At 32.8% G+C, this 20,654-nt stretch overlaps 1 protein-coding gene across 1 annotated transcript; it reads left to right on the top strand.

Moving 5' to 3' along the window:
• The first annotated feature begins 1,606 nt into the window (after positions 1 to 1,606).
• LOC140433854 (uncharacterized) lies at positions 1,607 to 2,041 on the top strand. Its single transcript, XM_072521830.1, has one exon. The coding sequence runs from the start codon at positions 1,607 to 1,609 to the stop codon at positions 2,039 to 2,041; it is 435 nt and encodes a 144-aa protein (XP_072377931.1).
• Positions 2,042 to 20,654: the final 18,613 nt, after the last annotated feature.

Raw genomic sequence — 20,654 nt, 5'->3', positions numbered from 1 at the left:
AGGTGGGGGGTGAACTGAGTCGCTTTACTCCTGATACAGCCGATCCCAAGCCCGGATAAAAGAGAAAGGGAGAGGAGTAACACCTCTATAAAAAACCAGAGTTCAGCTGGCCGGGCTGATAGCACCTTGTAAGGACCCCTTGTCTAGGATTACAGATAAACCGAATGATTACCTGTATAAGCAAGATGAGTTAGTGAGTGGTAGGGCCCTCTGTTGTCCTGACACCGACAAATCGGTCTCAAAGGCAGAGGAACCAAGAAATGGTCAACGGCATCAGCATGTTGAAGGCCAGGAGAAACCACTACATTAAACATCTTTGTGGATATCTCTAGTACAGCTTCCCATAACAGAGGAAAAATGTATGCACACTTTTAATGATCATCGACTTTGGAATCCAAGATCCGGCAGAGGAAGATCACAACCAGACCACGGGGCCTCTCAGGTCGTAAAGCCACGAAAACCACGTGTCGTGGAAGTCCATAAGATAGCTACGTGTAACGTCACAACTATGTTTGTACGCAATATTCAGCTGGAAATGAGCAAAGTAGATATTCCTATCCTAGGTATCTGCGAGACGAAATGGCTAGGGTCAAACATATTTGAGAGCAATGGATATGCAATGCAATAATAAAAAAAATACCTACCACTCGGGAAAGGCAGAAGGACCCAGACGTAACGGAGTCGCAATTATTGTCAAAGCAGAAACTCGTAACTGTATTAGACATTTCGTTCCTTTCAATGATCGCATCATGATGATACATCTGCAAAATAAATTAATGAATATTAATATAATACAAGTCTATGCACCAACAGCTGACAAACTAGATGAAGAGATTGAGCAATTCAACAACCAAATTAAACAAATTCTCCGGAGCATAAAAAAACATAAAGCTACGATTATTATGGAAGACTTTAACGCAAAAGTTGGTGCCGAAATAACACACGATATAACCGGAAAGTATGGACTTGGAGAAAGGAACGAAAGAGGGCAGAGACTAATACAGTTCTGCCAAGAAGAGAATTGCATTATAGCAAATACTTTGTTTCAACAACCTAAAAGACGACTATATACCTGGAAATCTCCAGCTGACCAAGAAGAAAAGGTAGTCAAAAATCAAATCGACTAGATTATGATTAACAGAAGGTTTGGAAACAGTATTACAGCTGCAAAAAAAAATCCCAAGTGCAGACGCAGCAACTAATCATAATCTGCTCTGTACTGGACTCAAACTAAAATTAAAAATAATAAAAACCCGGACAGCTCAGAAAAAACATATAAATCGACTCCTAAAAATGCCGAAATAGCAGATGAGTTCGGAAATAAGATAAATCATAACATTAAAAAACAGCTAGAAAGATCTGAACAAGAAAATATAGGACAAAATATAGATATAATGAATTCCGCCATGATTACAATAGCAGACGAAGTTTTGAAATCAGAAAAATAGCCAGTAAAGAAAAAGAATTGGATGGCCGATAACATACTGGACCTTATTCAGCAAAGAAGAAATTTTAAAAATAAAGATGAGACTCGATATAGAAAAATATATCGACAAATAAGATACGAGGTTAAGCGAGCAAAAAAGGCCTGGATGGAACAGAGATCATGGAAGAACTACAAAGAAAACACGACGAATTTAATATACACAAAAAACTTGAAATTACCTACACTCAGAGAAAAAGAATTCCTTACTTTATGAGAATCTCCAAAGGTAAAATTATTCTCGACTTTAACGAAAAAAATGAAGAATGGCCCAACTACATAAAAGAGCTCTTCCTGGATACGAGGCCACCACTTAACACCAAAAAGTATACGAATACTGGTCCTAATATTTTAAAAGCAGAAGTAGAGAAAGCCATCAAACAAAGCAAAAATGGGAAATCTCCAGGCCCTGACCAAATACCATCAGACTGGCTCAGACTTCTAGACGACGACAATGTCTCAGAACTAACAAACATTTATAACCATATATACGAAACTAGAACAATGCCACGAATATGGTTGGAGTCTATATTTATCCCACTTCCAAAAAAAACCTAATACATCATCATGTAAAGACTTTAGACTAATTAGTCTCATGAGTCACTCACTCAAGCTACTTCTTAGGATAATTCTTAATAGAATCATGCAGAAATGTGAAGACACAATGGGAAATAAACAATTCGGTTTCAGAGAATGATTGGAAATAAGGGAAGCTTTGTTCTCAATGCTCACACTATGTTAACGATCATGGGAAGTACAGAAACCAATTTATGTCTGTTTTTATAAATTTTGAGAAGGCGTTTGATAGGGTTCAACATGGTAGGCTGTTCGAATATCTAGAATTGATTGGAATAGATGGTAAAGATCTGAGACTTTTACAACATCTATATTGGAATCAGGAAGCTTCTATTCTGGTAGACGGCAAAGAAACAGACAAAATTTGTATTCAAAGGCATGTTAGACAGGGTTGTGTGTTGCCCCCAACTTTGTTTAACGTTTACTCAGAAATAATTTTTAACGAAGCCTTGGAAGGGCAATGTGGAGCTCGAATCGGAGGAGAAACTATTAACAACATCAGATATGCAGATGACACCGCGATCATGGCTGAAAGTATCAAATATCTTCAATTCCTTATAGATCGAGTCACTAGAGAATGCTCTAATAATGGACTAAGCATAAATACATCAGAGACAAAGTTACTTGTGGTTAGTAAACAAGACCTCGGCGCTATACAAATAATTGTCAATAATGAACCGATAACAAAAGTTAACCATTTTAAATACCTAGGATGTTGGATAAACGAGACACTAAATCCGGATGAAGAAATTAAAACTCGTATAGAAATTGCAAGAGGAGCATTTACGAAACTTAGATCTATTCTAAGCAATTCTCAGCTGAACTTACAGCTAAGAATTAAGTTTTTAAAATAGTATGTGTATCCTGTATTACTGTATGAATGTGAAACTTGGATTATAAGAGTTAACATGATGAAGAAATTAGAAGCCTTCGAGATGTGGTTATATCGTAGAATGCTTAGAATATCATGAGTCGAACACATTTCAAACAGAAAAGTCTTGAACAAAGTACATCAAGGTAAATGCGACTTAGTAAAGATGATAAAAAAGAGAAAACTCGAATATCTAAGGCATATATTAAGAGGAAACAGACACAGGATAATGCAGTTGATACTCAACGAAAAGATCGACGGAAAAAAAAATTGGTAGGAAGAAATACTCATGGCTCCGAAACCTTTGTCAGTGGACTGACTTATCAGCAGATGAATTATTACATGCTGCGCAAGATCCAGAACGATATCGGCAAATCGTCATGGAAGCTACTTACGCCTAAAACTTGGGCACGGTAGTCAAAGGAGAAGATACTCTGAGATCTATTCTGTCCAAAATTAAACTAAACCACATACAAGAGAGATCAAAGAACTGCCTCTGTAATATACCCTGTGAAGCAACAATTTTTATGTGGAAGAAAGCGCAATACCATTAGGTATCGGGATAAACGAGCCTAAAGCATAAATCAAAAGTAAAGACAATGTGTAACAAACATTTCCGCAGAATGTAGCAGGCTCTTGTTGCGAATATCTAAATAAGAAGTCAGCGACAAGAATATATCAATATTAATGGATTAATAGAAGATGAGAAAAACATCAACTACAATCATTATACATAATAAACAATACCTAGACACACAATAAATAAGCACAAAACACTTAACAAATCAAAATTTGATACCAACCCCATGATACGAAATTACCCTCTTAACTTGAACTTACTAGAATATTACTAGAATTCTCAACTTAAAACATGCCTATTTGCTGAAAGATCAAAGCTGGGTAAGTCGCCTGTTAAATTTGACAAAAAAGCGCCAACTAATAAACAACAGGTAGTAATACCCTCCTTATTTTAATTCTTTGAAATTCTTCCTTTTTGAAAACTCTGTCCGAAGTGGAAATCGAAACGACAAAAACAAATGTAAAGTGTGATCTTTATTGCAATCATTTGTGGCTTAATCATACATAAATATAATTAGACTTAGGCAAATATGCAAATAAAAAAGTATGAAATATGCGCATAAATATGTAGTATTTTATGCAAAAATATGCAGTATTCTATGCAATATATGCATATTTATCTAGAAAATATGCATGTAATAAAAAATAATTAGAATATTTTTTTATTTACAAAAATACTTACAATATTATACATACATAACATATACAATTAATTTAGCATATAAATATTATTTTTAATTGTGGTAACAATAGATTATCAAATGGTGTTCAAAATTTTCTAATAAAAACTTATGGCTTCTATCTAAATACATATATTTGTAAATAGAAAACTTCTTTCGACATCAACTGATGTAACTGTGGTATTTTTAAAATTTACTGTAATAGATGGTTCTAAATTAAGTAGTTTGGAAAATGTCCCAGCTAGTACTTGAACCACTTCAGAAAGAACCTAGTAACCACTATTTTTTCCATTGTTTCCTTTCCAATAGTATCTTTAACGTTTTGACACAATGATTCAAACTCTTTTATTAAAACTGTACTCTCTAACAATGATAATTTGGAGGATTCTAATTGAGTTATAGTTTTCTGAATAAAACTATAATTTGATTTTATGAATGACAGTTGCTGTTGGGGGATGTTATTTTGGAAAGCTTGCTTCGCTTCCAATTAGGATTAGCAACTATCATCCGTTAAAAGGTTCGTTATTTTTTTTTTAATCAAGAAAATGATTAGCATAGACATTAACTGCTTCTAAACATGTTCTCCAACGTGTTAAAATGGGTTGCGGTGGCAGTGGAACAGCAGGAAGCATATGTCTGTAACATTGTATTCTTACAGGTGTATTCTTACTTCCTTCGCAACTCTGTTTATTCTATGTGACATGTATTAAGTTTGGATAAAATATTTTTAAATTTGGTCCTGCTTTCACCATTTATGGTGCAGCATCAGATAAAATAAGCAATAATTTATCATTAGGCACAGCAGCAGGAAGAAAAAAGTTTGCTAATGCTTCTTGTAGAAACCGTAATATTGTTAGAGTGTTGGTTTTTTCCACTTGCTTACAGGAAATTAAATACGATTTTGGAAAGGTTTTACGCTAAGTACACCAATCAATAAGTGTACAATGTACCTTCCTGACGAGTCAGTGGTCTTGTTCACACATATGTAAAAGTAATTATTACCTATTTCGGCTTTTATGTTGTGGATAACTGAGGATATTAATTGTTTAGGAACTTATTTCTCTTTAGAGTTCGTTTACTGGGAATGTTTTGTTTGCAATATTTTTTTATAAAGGAACTAAAGTTTTCATTAGATAATTTTGAAAGCAGTATGTTAGACTTGACTGAAAGCACTTGGACACTGAAGGTTGATATTTTTCACCAGATGTGGTTTTTACTTTTTTAGCTAAATGTTTCGCGGTTCTGACATGCTGATCAATTTGAAATTTTTTTTCAGATGAAATCTAAAAAGTAATATGAAGATTCTACAGTTGTACCCATTTTTAAAATCTAAGATTGTAGAAATAAACTAAAAATGAACCGTTTTTGCATAACAATTAAAATATTTAAATTAAATCAAATAAAAATTAGTGTAGTAATCTTGAAAATGTCAAGAAATGACTGTGCAAGAAAGAAGAACGCCCAAATATTTACAAGAGGCTCTTGGTCGTTTCTGTTTACATTTAAAGAAAAAATACTGTGAGCATAAATTAAAAGCACTTAATTAATTAAGTTAAATATATGATACGTTTTTGTTTTTAGCAAAATTAAAGCAAACTATGCTATTGAAAAAAAATGTTAGCGACCTGTCAGTAGACTATTGAATGATTTGAATTTTAAATAGGTATCCTATTTTTTATCGCAAGGAGTTTAAAATATGCTTAAAAAAAGAAAAAATACATCGATTTATTGCGAACTAGCCTTGTGTCGGTACTTTTCTTAAATATGTATAATCTCCAATTTTAAAATCTTTGTTTGTACCACCGTGTAAATTTTTAAAATAAAATAAAAAATAATACGTATGTATTTACGGTTTTGCCACAACATGAGCAATAAACTTTATCCATATCTTGTTAAACTGTTTATTCGGGCTGTTAGTCCGTTGTCTTCTGAGATTAGTTCTCGACGTTTTGCCAACACTAGGGGTTGGCATCTTCTGGAGATGTTACTGCTTCGCTTGTAAGCTGAAACTGACCGGTAGTTTAGTATAGTATTTACTTATTTAGGATTTTACAGAGAGGATACTTTTTACGCTTAAGGGTACATCAGAGGACGTCATTATAACACACTATATATTGTATATCTTGCCTTGTATATCTTCTATAACCACCATACTAACCACGGTTAGACAGGTGGGCAACAAAAAGTATACAAAGGAATTATCTATTCAAACGCTAAAATTTTTCATTTACACCTTTAATTTAATTTTTTAGAGAAATACCATAATCAATTTAAAAACTTTTGTATTATCTTTACTTAATAGAAGATTTTAGTTTAATGGCATGCTTGAAGCTGCTTTCAGCAAATCTTGAAGCAGCCACGTAACGTGTATCGATATGTAAGGGACAGTTAAGGAATATGTATTTAGATCAGCTATACTAGTTCCACACTCACATCTATCTGTTGGGAGAAATCCGGTTTTATGTAGATGCTTCAGAAAACATCCATAATCTACTTTTAATCTTAGGATGGTCGACACTGTATTTCTACTTAGTACAAAAACTTTGTAAAATTGGTTCACAGACACTGTTGGTTATAATTTAAACAAATTAGTGCCTGTAGTTTCACCGAACTGAATCCAACGTCTATCCCGTTTAAATTTAATATGCTGTTTTACATATGCAAGAAGATGACATGTGTTAAATTCTTCAATAAATATAATGTATATGCTTTAGTGGATTTTTAGCTATTGAATCCGCATATACACATAATATGTCTGACTGTCCCTTAACCCATACGTATTTAACATCATATGATAAAGCTGATAATTTTAGTAACTGTTGAAAAAATTTTAATATAAATATATTGCTGTTAATTGTGACTTTAATGTTTTGTAATGTATTTAATACTGATAATGAATCAGTACACACGACAATTTTTAACTGCTTTTTACAACACCATTCAAGGGCTTTATATAAATATATATATATATATATATATATATATATATATATATATATATATATACGATGGAATTCCATCTTTCCATTTTATAATATGGATAATACTGTCATAATAATTGTTTATTTTAACTTATTCACCAAAAATTGTACAATGGGAATCCACTCTATAAAATATTGCGGTTACCATAACTCCTAAATAAAAATAAAACAAAAATGTCATTTATTTAGATATGATAAAAAAATTTAAATTTTTACGCTTATGGTTGTAAGTATTGAAATATTTGAAGAAGTCACAAAATTGTGACGAAATATTGAGACATAGAACAAATAGAATTTTATTTCCGACAGACCGATTGCTGAGACTATATATATATATATATATATATATATATATATATATATATATATATATATATATATATATATATATATATATATATATTACTTACTTACTTAATCAGTAGACCCATTTGTACCTTTCGGTGTTGGGCCGTTTAAAATACAATTCATTACATTACACTATTTGACGGTCTTCTGAGGTGTCCTAGCTCTTAACGAACTTTCTCCATTCCTTCCTATTGGATGCCATCTGTGTTGCTTCCTGCCAAGTCTTACCCTTACTCTGCAGTATCTGCGAGATGTCACTGTTCCATTCTTTAATGGGTCTTCCTCTTCTGTTCTTCCCTATTGGTTTGGCGTCCAACACTCTTTTAACTTGTCTATTATTGTCCATCCGGGTTAGATGTCCGAACCATGCCAATTTTTTCTCTTTGATTGACTCGAGTATCGGTTTGATTTTGAGTCTTTCTCTTATTTCTTCATTTCTGATTCTATCAGTTCTTTTTACTCCTATCGTTCTTCTGAGGTATTTCATCTCTGCTGCCTGAATTCTGCTCTGATGTCTTTTGTTTAATATAAAATTTTCTGCTCCATATGTCACTGTAGGTCTATATATTGTTTTGTATATTGTCATCTTGGTCTTTGTTGATATTTCTTTGTTATTAAGGAATCCTCTATTTAGTGCTTGGAATAGTTTTCCTGTGTTTTCCATTCTGTTGTTAAGGTCATCCTCGATGTCTCCTTTGTTGTTGATTACTGTTCCTAAGTATTTGTATGAATTTGTCTGTATTATTTTTTGTTGGTCTATCATTACTTCTATTTGATCTTCCGTCCCTTGTTTCCTTGATATTTTCATTATTTGAGTCTTCTCTTTGTTTACGTTTAAGTTGTATTTGCTTGCTTCTAGGTTCCATTTCTCTAAGTTGTATTTCAGTTTTTCTGCAGTTTCCGCAATTAATACTATATCGTCTGCAAATATACACATCTCAGCATTTATCATTTGCATTCTGTTCCAACCGATGCAGTATTTCTTGAATGTTTTCTTACATTCTTTCACTATCTCATCTATTACATTTATGAATAGTACTGGGCTGAGACTTCCCCCTTGTCTAACTCCTTGGGTTGTTTCAAATGGTTCTGACTGTATATTTAACATTCTTACTGTATTTGTTGTTTTCATGTATATACTCTTTGTTGCTTCTATCAGTTCTTCACTTACTTGTTTCTTCTTTAGGCTTTCCCATATATCTGTTCTTTTGACTGAGTCGCATGCTATATATATATATATATATATATATATATATATATATATATATATATATATATATATATATTCAGCGGAAAATATGCTGGAGTGACTATTTAAAGTACATGCTACATGCACTGGTACAAGCACTAGTTGTAAATGGTACTAATTTTGACCCATCTGTATAGATTGCAATGTAATCTGAATAGTTACTTAAGATCTTCTTGAGAGTATTATGACAAAATTCAGTTCAGGAATAATAATGTTTGTAGAGAAAATACTTGTCAGGTGTGGTATGTCCAATGATTCCCAAATAGGATTATAAGTAGAATTTATTAACTTAATTTCATTGCAACTTACAAAGGCTTTTGCAAGAGGTGAGGAATTTTTTTTTAAAAGAATGTAGTGGTTAAATCAGCTGTATTTAAATGCTTAATTATTTTAACATTATAGGTACTCCGATACTGTTGGATTAGGAAGTATTTGCTTGCCAAATATTCTCTGGGTAATGGGGGTGGGTTTTCAGACGCTAGAACTAGTGCGGCTTCATTTGGAGTGCTCTTAATCAACCGTAACACAATTTTCAAAGTTTTAAATTTGGTTTTATTAAGTACACGTAAATTAGTTATACTAGCTGACCCATATACCAAACAACCGTAATATATAATAGATCTCATATAGGCTCGATAAAAATTCAATGCAATATTTTGATTTGCACCTCCCGATCTCTTACAGAATATTTTAAGTAAATTAATACCTTTTTCGCAGCTACTACTTCTGTAGTTAAAATATGTTGAATCCAAAACTGTTTTCTGTCAAGTATAACACCCAGGTATTTGAATTCCAAAACAATTGGTATGGCATTGCCCTGTAAGGATACAGTGTCATCTTTAATAGGGTGTTTTATAGAAAGAATCAATACAGCACATTTTGGTACGAAATAGTGAAGCCATTTAACAAAATCCAGCTATCAAAGTTGTACATTATATGTTTTAGTTCAGTAATACATACAATGTACGTTTTCTTCTGTGAATAGGTGACAATATTATCAGCATATTGTAAACAAGTAATGTTGGGAGACCATAAAATGTGCAAATCATATGTGTACAAATTAAAACGTAGTGAACTTTAAACAGCTCCCTGTGGAATCGTTGAAAATTAAGTACCATGATTTATTTCATTTCAGCAAGGGTAAATATTGTTTCGTTGGATTTATTGAATAGTAAATGTGACAATATAACAGCTCAAAAATTTTATGAAGGACATCAGGATAAACAAGAGATGCTGGCAATATTTGTAATAAACAAGAAATTAAAGGACCTATACTTATAATGAATCTAGTAAAGTTGCAATATTCGGACATGTTCATCTAGATTCCATATTAAGTATAAAACAAGAAGCAACTGTATCTAGAATCAACTTAACTAGCATCCATACCGTTATGAAGGACATACCGTTACAAATTTCATCTATATAACATATAAATGAGGATAGTTATGACCGCCGTTTATAGTTTTTTGAAATAATCAGTAAGCGAGCAAGGATCAATCCACAACTTCACTTCACATATTTTTTTTTTCTCCATAAAATATACTTCATTTATAAATGTAAATCATCAGAACTGCCGTTATTGGTCTAATTAAAACCCAAGAATAATCCATTAGGTGCTAACACAGCATCGTAAAAAATAAAATGTATGGGCTGGTAATTTTGGTGATCCACTAGTAATTAGTGGGACCATTTTTTTTTCTGGTAATCTGACTGGCGAAATGTATTTACAATCACTAGAAGACTTAAATATTTGACCTTATTTGATCTCTATAAAATAAAACATGTTGGGGTGATTTTTACCGTGGCTAAGTGCTTAAGTAAAATAATCGAAAATGCCAAAAAAATGTGTCCCCTTTTTATCAAAAATTAACCTGTCGCTGGGTTTTTCAAAAATTTTGTCGTAGTTCCTGATAATGTCTTGGTTTCGTTTTCGCCTGACCACCCTGTATAATAATTATAACGGTTTTCTTATTTATTTAAGAATTTGTTCTAACTGAACTAATTTTTGTAGAAAAGATAATACATTATGTGTTTTAAAAGTTTATTGGAATTTATTTTACTATAATATAGTATTTGCAACACTGTACGGGATTTCCGACTTTAGCTATTTGCGTATGCTCATAAAAATGCTAAACATTTTAACATACTTACACAATATAGGATATTCCAGGAAAGCGAATCAAAGAATTATATTACAGATACAATCAAAATTTTGAAATTCTCCTTTTTTCCCATTTCTTTCTACAAACTCGTTATATATTGAATAAACTGTTCTTCAATGTAAAATATTATTTTCTTAGGCGTCCCGTAGACGATTAATTATATTACACAATATTGCGAATTGTGCAATATAACTAATAGGCCAGGAAAATAAGCAAAAAAGTACCCTTTTTGTCACAATAAAACGGACAGGCAAACGACGGTTGTATTAAAAAGTGGACATTACATGTGTAACAAAAATCTGTTTCCCAAAAAACCCAAATATGTTTCCGGCTGTCGATTTTTTGGACTTAATTAGTTATTAACAAATTAATGTTAAAAACGTAAATGTTTGGCTTTTTTCATCTATCAGCAAAAAGTGAAGCATTTAAACAAATTTAAGAGCCATAAACTTATAAATCATATAAAATCTTCAAAATAGCGTTTTTTAAATATTTGTGTCAATGACCATGAGCCGTCGAGACACATATTTTGGAAATAAAAAAAATATTTCTATTCTTATTTGTTCCTTAGAAAGTTGCAAAATAAGTCAAAAATTCCGGTTTTTTATAAATGTTAATAACTTTTTTAAAAATAAAATTCTTTAAAATTATTTTTTTAAAAATAAACTAATCTTTATATTACATGGAATGGTGGGTCTTCTAGTGCCTAAAATATGATCGAAATTTTGTTTAAAAGTTATTTAACTTGTTTATTCAAATTAAATTTTTGTTTGATTCGAACGAGTACATACCGCCCTGTGAATCAATGTAAAAATTGGCTGTTTATCGCGGTAAATACCAGTTTTTAAAAGTATTTAACCATCAAATTTTGTAGAGTTCTTAACATCAAGAGCTGTAATATTATTCGGAAAGAAATTGTTTATTAATACTTTTCTAACCAAAACATTCAGCTGTGTTGTCATTTTTTGTCACATTTAATATAAGCCAGTCCTCTCAAGGACTAGTTCGGCGAAGACAACTAGTAATATAGATATGCGCAACAATCGCTGCCTATCAGTCGAAACTTTATTACAAGAAAACCAAAAATAGTTACTTTTGACTACATGAGTAACAACTTAAATCAATGTTCTCCTACAGTTAGCAACACCATGTCTGAAAACAACATCATCAGTAATAATCCAAATTCATATGCAACTGCTACTATGTCAAAACCCAAACCGAAATATCCCAAAAAAGATCAAGTCATATTATTATGCTGAACCAAACTTATTACTACTCGACTACGTTAAAGCCATAGGTAACATTGGTAGCCGCAAAAACATATACTTCGCCTCAAGAATTTCTAATAATCAGATATGCATCTACTTAAAAAATCCTGAACTTGTCGAACATATTTTAACAGAATACCCTACGATTACAATCAACCCTGTAGAACTACCCGTAAGAAGACTGGTAACCCCAGCCAAAAGATTAATAATTTCTAACGTCTGTCCATCAATACCTCATGATAATATAGAAAAACACCTTCAAGATCTAGGTCTTCAACTTGCTTCACCCGTGTCATACATTAAAGCTGGAATACCCGGTGATGAATTTACACATAAGTATTATGACCTTCAAAAGACAGGTATACGTTATTTCAACCGCAGATAGCCTTGAAATTGAAACTTCATTAATAATTCCTTTCGACAATAATTCGTACACAATATTTCTCTCCACTGACAAAATGGCATGATTTCTATGCAAAAAACATAGAAATACAGCAAATAACTGTCAAAATCCCCCTACAAATCCACTCCCAAATGAACAAACGTCTCCAGCTGAACCCATTCCTGCTACCCCAATATCAAACAATATGGCACCACCAAATACAACAAAAAATACGGTTCCCAGTCAACAGATAAAAACTGTCGATATATCCACCACTTTTATTGCCGCAAACAATGAATTTCTTTCCCCTACCACTCATCAGAAACGAACTCGTCCTGACTTCAGCGATTCTACCTCCCAAGAAACAAACACATCTACAAACTTACCTATCAAAGACATAAAAATGCATTCACCCGATGCAAACGTGCATAAAAAGCATAAAACTTAAAAGTCCAAAATAGTCGTACCCTATTAATCTAAATTAACCGCCTCCTCTGTTCTCACAATTAATAATCTTTATCAATAAATTTCCAACTTATTCTTCTTACCCTCTACAAGAAGCACAGCAGTTCACTCAAAATGTTCAAATATATGTTGTCAAAATAGACAATTCAGAAATTGAAAGCACAACATGGCAATCTACAACTCTAGATTATCTAACTCTTAGATTATCTAACCGACTCTTCTCTGTCCTCTCAATATTTTAAATATTTTACTTTCACGTTAGTGCAGTGAAACTGCAATGGGTTCTACCCTCGCTTAGAACGCTTACAACAATTAATCAATAATACAAATATCATCTGCCTTCAAGAAACCAATTTCAAGGAAACACACAGACGTGAACTTAAAAATTTTGAATGTTACCATTTTCTTCGAACTACGTATACAAGAGCAAGTGGAGGAACATATATCTTCGTCTCTAATGACTTATTTTCTATACAATATATCCTAACCAATTTAGAGGCCATAGCAATAACTGTCTGGTGTCCCGGACCAAGGAAATTTGGGAATATCTGGCTGAATTAACGAGTATATATTTTGGTTCAAAAAAAGTATTCCTTCCACTGGTAGCTCCACTCTCGAAGTAATGTTGATTTGCAAGAAACAATACTATCAGAAAGCGTTACTTTATGTAGAATACCAGTATCGGTAGAAATGCTTTTTTTGGCTAATAAGTCGACATATTCATTATATTTAAATCCTGCATGTGCTTTAATCCAGAGAAAATGTACATTGATTCCTTTGGTTAAAAGAGTTTGAATAATATGTTTAATTCTATAAATGTAAGGGCAGTCTTGTAAGTTTGGTGGTCCATATTTACCAATGGATTTTAACGGCTAAGGAGTCGGACAAAATTATAATATGGGCAAAATCAACTTCAGCTACAGAGTCTTATCAGAACAGCCAACGAGTAAAGACGTTAAATTTTAATTATTCGGTTACCTGTTTTTGCAAAGTTAAAAACGCGTTTTGTGAAAGTGTTTTATTTTAATGATAAACATTGGTAAGGTACCTTTATTTCAAATAATATCGACAACTATATAAATAGGCCAGTATTTTATGGCTCCAAATAATTAATATTTTGGCAAACAAAATATTAATTTTTACATTATGGCATCATCATCTACGTTAACTCAACCTAGTTCTGTACCAGACCAACAACCTGTGCAACCTAAAAGTTACTCTTCCGTTACCAGACAACCAACTACTAGTGTTTTTCCGTCAAGAAATCAAGCAATCGTATTCGATGCAATAGACAACACTAAAATTGAAGATTACCTTCACAGTTTAAGCCTAATAATTCGACCAATCAACATTATTTTCTGTTCAAGGCTATCCAACAACAGAATATTCATTTACTTAGCAAATGAAAAATTGGTCGATGATTTTATTACCAACCACGGAAAAATCAACATTAATCAACAATTCTTGCAAGCACGTCGACTAATCACCCCCAGCCAACGACTAGTACTTTCTAACGTATGTCCGTCCATTCCACACTTAATCTTGGAATCTGAATTGCAAGCACTTGGTGTCAAACTTTTGTCACCCCTATCTTTTCTACGGATAGGGACTTCAAGTCCTGAATTTTAGCATATATTAAGCTTCAGGCGGAAAACCTACATATCCCCTTTAACCAACCATACCTTACCCGATTCTTTTGTTATTACTTATGAGGAAACATCATACAGAATATACTTATCTCTAGATAACCAGACTTGCCAAATATGCAAAAACACCAAGCACTTTGCAAAAGACTGTCCAGCAAAGGTATCTGTATCAGGCGACACAACTTCTATATCTCACAATATAGAAGTCGGTCAGAACCCTATTGATAATAGTAACAATCAGGTGACTAAAGAAGTAACTAGCACCATCCAACAAAATCAAACCCAACTGAAGGAACAAACTGTGCAACATAAAACACCAAGTACAAAACTCATAACTAATCAAATAGAAACAGATCCATTACCACAAAAACGCACAGTTTCTGATCGTTCTACACCGTCCCCAACGTCTTCATCAGAACACCTCTTTGAATTACCAAAAAACAAAGAGAAAAAGACTAAATTAAACCAAGAAAAGAAACCAACAAAGACGCTAGAGGAAATGCTGAAACCAACAGAAAAATTATTTAACGACCAAAATTCCAATTATCCCTTAAACTATAAACAACTAATAGATTTCTTCGAAAACTGTACAGGATCTTCGGACCCACTAAGTATCGCAAAAATATATACCAATGAAATTTCTGAAGTCACAGATCTACTGACAAAAATTTACTCTAAACTAAATGACAGAAAAATTAAAAGTAGATGCACCCGAATTAGAAATAAAATTCTTCGACAAATTGATCCAAACTTCCATATCGAGGCAGACAGCGATACCTCTGTAGACACATAGTAACATAATAATAGTATTCAACAGTTTAATTCAATGGTATCTAAATGGGTATTACACCCATTTAGAAATGTTGCAAATATTAATCTCAAAATACAAGAAACTAATTTTAAAAGCAACACTGCACATAAACTAAAAAACTTTAATTGTTTCTTTAAAAATCGACAACATGCTAAAATAGCCAGCGGAGGAGTAGCGATATACATAAAGAATGACATTGATAGTACAGAAATACCATTAAAAACAAACCTCGAGGCAATTGCAGTCAGAATCAAAGACGTAACTACCTTTTCCGTATGCAACATATACATTATTCCCAACGAAGAACTTAACCATAACGAAATATCGGAACTCTTAGATCAAATACCTATTCCACGACTAATTGTCGGAGACTTCGACGCACATAACCCTTTATGGGGTTCAAAAAAAATAACGAGTCCCGGTAGAAAAATAGAATCCCTTCTGGAAAAATTTAACCTAAATCTACTTAATGATGGACAAGACACCCGTTTCGACATTAGATCGGGTGAAGGTTCTGCTATTGACTTGTCTATATGCGAACCATCAATAACTCATATGCTTTCATGGGATGTATTACTGGAGCCATACGATAGTGATCACTACCCTATTATAATCCATAACGAAGAATCATCTACAGCTATACCTGAAGTAAAGTGGAACTTGAAAAATGCTGACTGGAAAAAATTTCAAAACCACATCCAACACAACTTGCATTTCATAAACCAAAACAGTAATGTGAATGAAAAAGTAGATTTTATTACAAAACTGATAATAGATTCAGCAGATAAAAATATTGGAAAAATTAACTTCGCCAGTAAATTCCATCCAGTTCCTTGGTGGAACCAAGAATGCAAACAAGCAATTCAACAATCCAAAAAAGCGTTTAATAAATTCAAACGACAGAAAAATGAACAAAACTCTTTAGAATTCAAACGACTACGAGCTATAGCCAGATATACTATCAAAAAAGCAAAGCGCGAATCTTGGATAACATACGTTTCAACAATTGACAGTTCTACTCCAATGACAACTGTATGGAAAAAAGTAAAAAAAAAATCTGGTACAAAATCATACAAGTCGATAAATCTGTTAGGGCAAAATAATGTAATATATAAATCTCAAAAGGAAATATCAAATATACTGGCAGTAGTTTATGAAAAAAACTCAAGGGATGCATGCTATTCACCAAATTTCTTAAAGAACAAAATAAATGAAGAAAAATCTACCATAGACTATGAAGATCAAAATAACAGCGAAATAAACTTTCCAATATCAATGGATGAATTAGAAACGGTACTGAAAAATTGTAAGAACTCGTGCCCTGGGCCAGATAATATACCCACTATTTTTCTAAAAAACCTCCCCTACCCATCTAAAAAATACTTACTCAGCATGTTCAACCTAATTTTCTCGAAAAATGTATTTCCAGAATCCTGGCGAAATTCAATAATAATTCCTATTCCTAAACAAAGTAAATGAAAATCAGATCCCGAAACATATAGGCCAATATCTCTTACTTGTAGTATGTGCAAAATGCTAGAGAAAATAATAAATAACAGACTCATATGGTATCTGGAATCAAAGAAACTAATTATACCAGAACAAAGTGGCTTCCGAAAACGTCGTTCTACTGTAGACAACCTTATTGATGTAGAATCGGAAATACATGAGGCTTTCGCAATCAAACAACACTGTATTGGAATATTTTTCGACATTAGTAAAGCCTACGATTCAGTATGGAAATATTTAATTTTGAAAACGCTCAGCGAATGGAAAATAAGAGGAAATATACTCAAATACATATCAAACTTATTAAAAAATAGACAATTTCAGGTCAGAGTAGACGGCGTATATTCCTCAACAAAAAATCAAGAAAATGGTATACCACAGGGCTCCAACCTTAGCACTACTCTGTTTCTTGTAGCTATGAATTCTATTACCGCAAAAATTAAACATCCTGTAAAAGCTAGGCTATATGCAGATGATTTAGTTATACTTTGTAGAGGAAAGAACCTAACAACCATCCATAACCATGTCCAAAAAGCCATAAATCAAATTGAAGAATGGTCATTCACAAGTGGTCTTCAGTTCAATACCCTCAAAACCAAAGCAGTATGTTTTACGAAAAGTCACCAAATACAACCTAAGAACTTATATTTAAATGGAGAACAGCTTAAATATGTAGACGAAGTTAGATTTCTTGGTATGATCTTTGACCAAAAACTAACTTGGAAAAAACATTTAGAATATTTAAAAAAGACATGTCAGCCTGGAATAAATTTGTTACGATCAGTCGCAAACAAAAAATGGGGCGCCGACTCTTCTATATTACTACATATCTACAAGGCTTTAGTACGTTCTAAACTGGACTACGGCTCAATTGTTTACAACTCCTCCAAAAAATCGCACTTAAAAACAATAGATGTTATTCAAAATACAGGCCTACGAAATTCCTTAGGAGCACACTACACAAGTCCAATACAAACTCTATACTGGGAAACTGGAGAGATTCCACTCGCATTTAGAAGACAATATCTAAGTCTTTCTTATGCCGCAGCAGTATCGTCTAATCAAGATAATCCTGTTATACACAACGTATTCGCTGACCGCTTCAAAAGTTGTTTCCAAACTTCAAATCGAACTGATCACCCTTTCTATTACCGCCTACATACCAACTTGTTAACAATGGGTATCCATTTTCCAGACGCCTACGATATCTCCTCAACTCAAACCCCTCCTCCTTGGACAATTCGACTTCTTTCTACTGACACCAGCTTATTGCGCCTAAGCAAATCAGAAACGCCAGCAAGTCAAATTAATCAAGAATTTCTAAAAATATTAAGCAAATATGGTAGCTGTTTCAAAGTTTACACCGATGCCTCCAAAAACGAAGACGAAACTGGGGCAGCAATCTACTCATCAGATTATACAGAAGCTTACAAATTACCTTTATATACAACAACGTTATCAGCTGAACTGTATGCGATACTAAAAGCACTAGTTCTGATAGTTAACAAAAATAAAAAGAGAAATATCATTATTACAGATTCTCTCAGCTCAATAACGGCATTAAACCAAGTCTACTGTAATCATCCACTACTCCTTCTCATTAAAATGGAACTAAAACATGCAGAAAATATAAACATTACAGTTAATTTTATATGGGTACCGTCACATACTGGAATCGAAGGAAACGGGGTTGTAGATAAAATAGCAAAAAATGCACCTACTAACCCAAACGCAGAAGAGAATACGAAAGTTTTTCACACCGATCTGAAAGCATTTTTTAAAGAAAGGATTAATTCAATATGGCAGGATATATGGAAGAACTCCCCAACCAAGCTGTACGAAGTTGATAAGAATCATAAAAAATTCCCAAAATTTAACAATAGAAGACAACAAGTAACCTTCACTCGCCTCCGGATTGGCCATACTCGGTTAACACACGACTACCTACTAAAACGTACTGATTAACCTGTGTGTGATATGTGCAAAAGTGTCTTAATGGTAAAACATTGTTTATTGCAGTGCCCCAAGTACGATGTGTAACGCAAAATGTATAACATACCATCAACATTAAACAGTGCTCTTGGAAAAGACAGTAATACTAAAAATATTTTCGCCTTTCTCAAAGACTGCAAGCTGATATCAAAAATCTAATATTTTACTGTGTATAGATCTAGGTTTATTTCTATTTATGTATTGCTATAGTTAATATTCTATTGTTAAGTTCTAACTCTGTATCACAATCCATACACGCTAATAACCCTGCGTGGTTGATGCGTCATATAAGTAAAAAAAAAAACTTCAGCTACATATAATAAAGCTTCATATATTGCAATAGCCTCTGTTGTATAAATCGAAGTTTCTGGGTTCAGTTTAAACTTCTTTTCTATATAAATGTCCCGATGGTATAAAAAAAGAGCATCCATGAAGCGCAAGGTTCCATCTGGAGATTTAGACGCATCTGTATATAGAGCTATTGCCTCTTTGTAATTGCTCGGTATAGATAGAACAATATTTTTATTTAAATATATATATTTTCACTATAATTTGGTACAATAATATTTGTATGTAAAAAGAAAGAAGAGTATTTTTTAAATATGAATAGAGATTAGTTCAGTAAGTATACTCTCATTAAATATATTTTGGGCATAAACCTTCGTCTTATAATTAAAGGAGGTTCCAAGGCTTCCAAATATAAAGCTTGTATTGGAGTGGATCTCATGGCTCCCAAATATATTCGTAAGGCTGAATTCTGTAAAACGTTGATTTGATTTAGTAATACATCACTTGCTGATCCATACAAAACACTTCCGTAATCCAAAATAGATCGTAAGATGTAAGCTTTGTAAAATAATAAACTTACTTCAACATCCGATCTTCACCAAGTTTTATTAATAGATTTAAAAAAGTTTAATCCCTTATTGCGCCTGTTCAACATGTTTTCAATATGTACCTTCCAGGTCAATTTCTGGTCGAGTATCATTCCCAGATATTTAATTGTGTTTTTAAGTGAAAATTGGTGTCCACCTAAATTGATTGTACTGGCATTAGGAAAGTTATGTCTGGTAAATAAATAAACTTGTGATTTACTGCAAGATAATTCGAAACCATTTTCTATAAACCATTTTTTATGGAATCTATACACTTAATTCAGGTTTTCAATGGATTGCTGGTATTTGTTGTGTTCTGTATACAAACAGAAGTCGTCAGCATATTGTACAATATTAAATGCAATATTAGTAATAGTGATGTTGTGTAGATCTGCTGTGTAAATGTTATACAAAATAGAACTCAAAACGGAGCCCTGAGGTAATCCTTTGTTATTAAGTCTAGGTCCTATAAGAGCATGATTGTCTTTTAAATAAATTATCCTATTTGTGTACAGGTTTACAACGTTAGAAGCAAACTGTGCTGGAATATGAAAAAATTTAACTTTTTAGTTGGAGAATTGTAAGAGATACCGAGTCATAAGCACCTTCGATGTCTAAAAATAAAGCAGGTACATAACTGTTTCTGGAAAAACTATTCTGAATGTCTACAACAAGAGTTGTTAAGGAATCTTAAGTTCCATAACCTTTCTTAAAGCCATGTTGGTTAGCGGGTAAGGGACTTTGATCTCTTAGCCACCAATCTAACCTAATTTTAAT

This window comes from Diabrotica undecimpunctata, chromosome 2 (assembly GCF_040954645.1).
Source record: "Diabrotica undecimpunctata isolate CICGRU chromosome 2, icDiaUnde3, whole genome shotgun sequence".
NCBI classification, from domain to species: Eukaryota; Metazoa; Arthropoda; class Insecta; order Coleoptera; family Chrysomelidae; genus Diabrotica; species Diabrotica undecimpunctata.
This window is presented reverse-complemented; position numbering and strand designations above follow the sequence as displayed.

What these genes read in the sequence shown, in the direction of transcription:
- LOC140433854 (XM_072521830.1), top strand. Translation starts at nt 1,607, where the DNA reads ATGGAAGAACTACAAAGAAAACACGACGAATTTAATATACACAAAAAA.